This window comes from Leptonychotes weddellii, chromosome 7, assembly GCF_054177405.1.
Source record: "Leptonychotes weddellii isolate Sample4059 chromosome 7, ASM5417740v2, whole genome shotgun sequence".
Taxonomy (NCBI): domain Eukaryota; kingdom Metazoa; phylum Chordata; class Mammalia; order Carnivora; family Phocidae; genus Leptonychotes; species Leptonychotes weddellii.
The window spans coordinates 64,702,655-64,708,095 of NC_138375.1; the positions used below are offsets into that span (position 1 = coordinate 64,702,655).

General features: G+C 57.3%; 1 protein-coding gene and 1 long non-coding RNA gene across 3 annotated transcripts in view; both read left to right on the forward strand.

Moving 5' to 3' along the window:
• The first annotated feature begins 2,244 nt into the window (after window positions 1–2,244).
• The window catches only part of EFNA5 (ephrin A5), a 273,861-nt gene continuing 270,664 nt past the window's right edge, over window positions 2,245–5,441 (forward strand). Inside the window, exon 1 of one of the 2 annotated variants that reach the window (XM_081826478.1) lies at window positions 2,245–4,195. In XM_081826478.1, the coding sequence (XP_081682604.1) occupies window positions 4,071–4,195 (125 nt within the window). In that variant the 5' untranslated portion in view covers window positions 2,245–4,070. The remainder of the gene's footprint in view (window positions 4,196–5,441) is intronic. The other variant, XM_081826477.1, reaches the window with a different exon arrangement.
• Window positions 4,218–5,441, forward strand: part of LOC145722635 (uncharacterized) — a 15,748-nt gene continuing 14,524 nt past the window's right edge. The window contains exon 1 of the long non-coding RNA XR_014147030.1: window positions 4,218–5,023. This is a non-coding gene — a long non-coding RNA (uncharacterized LOC145722635). The remainder of the gene's footprint in view (window positions 5,024–5,441) is intronic.

Here is a 5,441-nt window from a genome sequence, read left to right on the forward strand (position 1 = left end):
TTTAATTTCTTTTTCTTTACTCCTTTGGCTTTGATGCCACAGGAAGCCAGCTTGCTAACTCCCTGATACCTGATATTTCCCTGACTGAAAGGACTTCCTGATGAGGATCAGCATTTTCCCCAAGACAGGAGTGTGAATTTTCTTCTTCCTAAAGATACACATGTCCCTTAAAAGAGCCCAGAATATTTCTTGCAAAACTGCCTCAGTCATTTGAGCACTTATTAGAGCTACTATCAGAAAGGCTGAGGGAAGAAATGCATCATTCCTGCAAAGGAAAAAACAAATGCACCCTAAAATAGGCCAAGAACTTGAACATCAGCAAGATTACAGGCCAGGGGGTAAAAGTAAATCAAGCTTTGAATAAAAATTTGGTTTCAAAAATAAATGCTTATCCTTTAGTTCCCTGGCTTAAGTTTTCCAACTTTCTCACTGCAGGAATTTTGTGAAATATACAAATGGTAGACAAGTATTTGTGTTAATATTCTGAATTTACATTTTTTTAAAATTAGGAATGTGGTTGGTTTGTTGCGGTGGTCTGTCATGAAGTCTGTAATTATACAGATTGCAATTTACACCTAGTCACAAATAGAGGAGTTACTCTCCTAGGACAATTTCAGGATCTCTTCAGGTAGGACAATTTCAGGATCTATTCAGGTAGGAAAATTTTCTGTAACTGAGGAACGACTCAACTTTTAGGCAAGAGCTCATTATGTCCAGGTAATTCCATGCCGATGTGAGCTCTTCCTTTTCCCTCAAGTCTTTATTGATCTTGACCCCAGGTTCTCCATCAGACTCAATCCTGACTGAGCTGCAGGCAATACCCCCGCTGGGTGCGGACTTCAGGCCCACCACTGGAGGGCGTCTGGACGCTTCCAAACAATTCCGAAGCTCCTGGAAAGTCTGATCTAGAAAACTAAAGCACAGGAGGGAGAACGTGATATTTGATTTTATTGGGCTAATAAGTAAAGGGGATAACAGGAAGATTTGGGAGCAAAACTAAACCGATTTCTTTCGTGGGATCAGCCCTTCCCACCGGGGCAGCCAACTCCCTAGAGGGCAGGAGAGAATAATATTATGAAGGCCTGAGCCCTCTGAGCTCCGCAAGGGCAAGTCTCCGAGGGGTTGGTGCCCCACAGCGCCGAGCTCCTGGCTAGATTCCCGGGCGCTGGAGGACGGGGGACGCGTCCCAAGGCGCTCGAACCGCCTTGCTGTCAGGCGATCGTGCTTCCGAGGCCGCTGGGGACCAAGGCGCTGCAACCTGTTCTAGAAGTCCTAGAAGTCCGGGTACGCGAGGCCTTTTCAAATAATAAAGGAACTCCCGCCCCGACCTGCGATTCTTCCCGCACCGGGTTCGTTGAAAGCATCTATCCTTTGGGGAGTGGGCAGTAAACCAACCTCGGGGTAGAAATGTAAAAGGTGTAATGTATTTCTGATGGGCTCCCCTGCCGCATTCATTTCCTTCCTGCTGAAGGATCGCACTGAATTGTAATCACTTTACACTGATTTTCTCAATTTAAAAAAAATGTGTTTCAGAGCATCATTTTAAAGAAAAGTCTTGCTTCCTGCTCATGAACCTTTAAGTCCCTGGTAGGAAGAGGCGAGTTGAAAGGCACATGAGAGATGCTCAGGTTTCCAAGATAACCCAGCTCCGGGCAATGCGCGTCGTGAACAGCGCAGATTTACAAGAACACGAATTCATTGAGGCTCCCTGCCAGCCTGTCTGCTGGGACTTCAAGTCACCTGCAGGGCCTGGGAGACAGATTTCGGCTTGCCGGCTACAGGATGGGAACCGGTTCCTGTGTAATTGAAAAACCGCACTCTCAGGTAAAAAGATGTCAAATCACTCCTCAGCTCAGACGGAATTCAGCATCCAAAGGGTTACGCGCGGCTGCTGGGTTCGGGCGGAGGAGAGGGCGCCTCGGCACTCCCAGTAATTCAATTAGTCAGGTTTCTGGAAGGTGGGGCCGAGGAGGGGGTAAGGAGGCGTGGGGAAGGGAGGAGATTAAGAAAACGCCTCTTTCTCGTGGAACAAACCAATCCTGTTGGAGTGAAGAGAGAGGAAAAAACCCCGACCTGTAAGCAAACAGCAGGCCGTTCACTGACTGGCTGCTCCAACCCCCCCCCGCTTTCCAAGTAAACTGCATGGGGAGGAAAAAAAAAAAAGCAGCCCACATGACCCGGGCCGCGGCGGCAGCGGCGCTGGCTGGGCGCGGGCGGGCGGCGCCTCCCCCTGCTAGGTCCGGAGCTCACACCCGCGCTCGCGCAGCCCGCCTGCCCCGCGCCCTGCGCTACACGCCCGGGCACCGCCCCCTTCCACGGCCGCACCGCCCACGTCCACGTTCACGCGCGCGGCCTTGCGCTCCGGTGCGGCGGCGGCGGCGGCGGCGGCTGCTGCTAAGTCGCCGTTGCTGTCGGCTTTACACGCAGGTCATTAACGAGGGGGCGTGCCCGAGGAGATTTTTTCCCATAAAGCATTTTTTCTCTTTTTTTTTCTCTTTTGCAAAACTGACTTTTACCTCTTTCCACTTCTCGCCAGTCATTTCAATCCCTCCTGGGCTGTTCGTGCTGCTGCTGCTGCACTCAAGTTTATTTTCCCGCCTGGTAGAGGTTTTAGGATTCGGTTGGTGCTTTTCACCTCTTGTTGCTGCTGTGCCCAAGGAGGGAAAGAGGAGCAGCTGCAGGAGGATCGGGAAGGTTTTCTGATGTAGTCATCGGGGAGGTGCCACTCGCTCCTGCGCTCTCTCTCTCTCTCTTTTTTTTTTTTCTCTTTTCCCGTTTCAAACTGATTGATGCATCTCTACAAGTTGCCGGGCTTGGGGCAAGACCCGTCGGAGTCGCAGGGACACTTCTGAGCGCTCACCCGAGGCTCTTGGCACCGCGTCTGGGGGCTCAGTCTTGCTCCCGGAAGGCGATCGGAGACTGACATCAGCCCATCCAGGAGTTGGAGGGATTCATTTAAAGTGATTGTTTCCCCTCTCGCTCTCCAGCCTAACAGTTGGGTTGGCGTCGTCCTGCAGGTTTGGGCATCCCAGCTCCGCCTCGCTGGCTGGTTCGTAACCTCTGCTCTTCATTCACTCTGGTGCACCCACACCCGGCCAAGAAAAGCACGCGCGAGAAATCCCCGAGGCTCTGCCAGCGCCAGGGGTGTCGTCTCCCGCCGCCGCAGTCCGACTCCGCCGGGGGGACCTGCCGGAAGACACGGAGAGCCAAACTTTTCTTTGAGGTTTTCAAGGCAAGACCGCTCCTCGCCAGCTTAACTGCCGCTTAAGCAGTTCCAGGACGCCGGCGGGGCTGGGTTTGTGGCCCCGGATCCCCACCCTTTTCGGCGCACCGCCCCGATTGCGCAGCACCTACGACTCCTCCGAGATTTCCAAGGGTCTCCCGGTTAAGGCACAGAGGAGGCGGGGGAAGGGGGTCCTTACCTCCGGGACCACAGGCGCGAAGCCCTCCATCCACACGGAGCCCTCCTCCTGCAGTTTCTCACCCGCCGCCAAAGTAACTTGGAGCGAAGCGGGGCGCACTGCGAGGGCCCTGGGCGGCGGCGGAGCCGTGCGCAGCCCGCGGCGCCGACGCTGAGCCGGGCCCGGCGGGCCAGTGTATGTCTCCCCGCGGCTGCGGCGCGCAGCTCCCGGTGACTGTGCAGCGTGCGCCGCCGCCTGCCCCAACCCGCGGTGCCGCCGCCCGGCCCGGTGCGCACCTCCTCCTCCCGGGGTGACCGGCCTGCCGCCGCCGCTCGAGACACAGCTTGGCACCCCTTCCCCCGCCCTCGCCGCCGCCACCACACACACGCATGCTTCTCTCCATCTTGTGATTCCTTTTTTCCTCCTGAACCCTCCAGTGGGGGTGCGAGTTCGTCTTTGCCCCCTCCCCGACCCCCCCCCCCGTCTCCTCTTCTCGTTCTCCTTCCCCTCCCCAGCTTGGTGTGCGCCTCTTTCTTTTCTCGCCACTCTTCATTCTTATTTATTCATATTTATTTGGCTCCTGCTCTTTCTCCCCTTCCCTCCCTCCCTCCGGATCCCTGCTCTTTCCCCGGAGTGGCTTGTCGGGGGCTCCGCCGCTGGCCAGGCGTGATGTTGCACGTGGAGATGTTGACGCTGGTGTTTCTGGTGCTCTGGATGTGTGTGTTCAGCCAGGACCCAGGCTCCAAGGCCGTCGCCGACCGCTACGCCGTCTACTGGAACAGCAGCAACCCCAGGTAAGGCAATAGGGGGAGCGGAGAGCGGGGATACTCGGGCCTCGGCGCCCTAAGGAAGGAGCGGCGGTGGCGGCGGGGACCTGCGCGCACCAGCCGCGGGCGGCGCGCACCCTTGGAGCCTGTGTCGCCAGGGCGCTGATGGCTTTCGAGGCGCCCACGGGAAGCGTTCCCGTCGCGCCTCTCTTTGTTAAGCTGCCTCAAAGAGGCCAGGAGTCCTTGGGAGTCCCCGGAGCAGCCCAGACCCGCTGCCTCTGCGGAGCGCGGGGAGACTCGGAAAAGGCGGGAGCTGGGGAGTCGAGACTTCTCCGCTTCTTCACCGGGGCAAGCCGGCCAGCATCTCGATCCGGGCGTAGCGCTTGGGCACCGGGAGGTCCCGGTGCGCGCAGCCAAGAGTTCCCGCCTGGAGCGTGGGTGCGCAGGGACTGCAGGGAGAACCCGCCAAACATCCCCAAAGTTTTTTTTTTTTTCTTCCCTTTTCTCGGTACGTTCAGGGAGCGCAAGGGCTGGGAGAAGCGAGGGGGGTGCTGGGAAGCGGAAGCTTTAGGCTTTTATTTTCTTCTAACTGGGAGGCAATCAACCGGCCCCTAGTCCAGTCTCGACCCGGCGCGCCTGGCATTGGAGAGGATTCTCCCACCTCCTTACCCCCCGTGGGCTCAAGGTGCCAGAAAGTTTGATCTAATGCCGGGTTACGTCATGTGTGCGGAGCGAGCTGCTGGAGTTGGCCGAGCCGGGAGGTGGGAGCTCTGTAGTCCACGGCCTGGCGGTGTGAAGCCGGAGGAACGCGCAATTACCTGGAACCGTTTTGTGGGCGTCCCCGAAGCCCTCCCGGTACGCGGAAGGCTAGAGATGGGCGCCTAGGGCCGCCCTAGCGCGCCTGCTGAACTCTGGCCACCCGCAGACGTCCCTTGTTCAGGGATTCTGGAAGTGGGGAGGAGTGAGCGTTGTCCAGTGTGCCGGGCGAACCCCTCCGGATCCAGAGCAGCTCCGAGCCCTACTTTCTCCCCGGCCTGTGGGCAGCAGTCGGCCCCACTGGGCCCAGAATGCTCTGGCTCTCTGGGACCGAGGCCAGCTTCCAGGTGCGGGCTGGTTTCGGTGCCTGCCTAAGAGGGAAATAGCATCGATTATACCTGAAATCCCAGGTTTTTCTCTGGGCTGGAGTGGAAGTTGGGAGGAGAGAGGCTGGAGGCCGAGGGGATGATAGTTTGTGGTGGCTGCGCGCCCAACGTGTATGGGAGAGAGGGGGCTG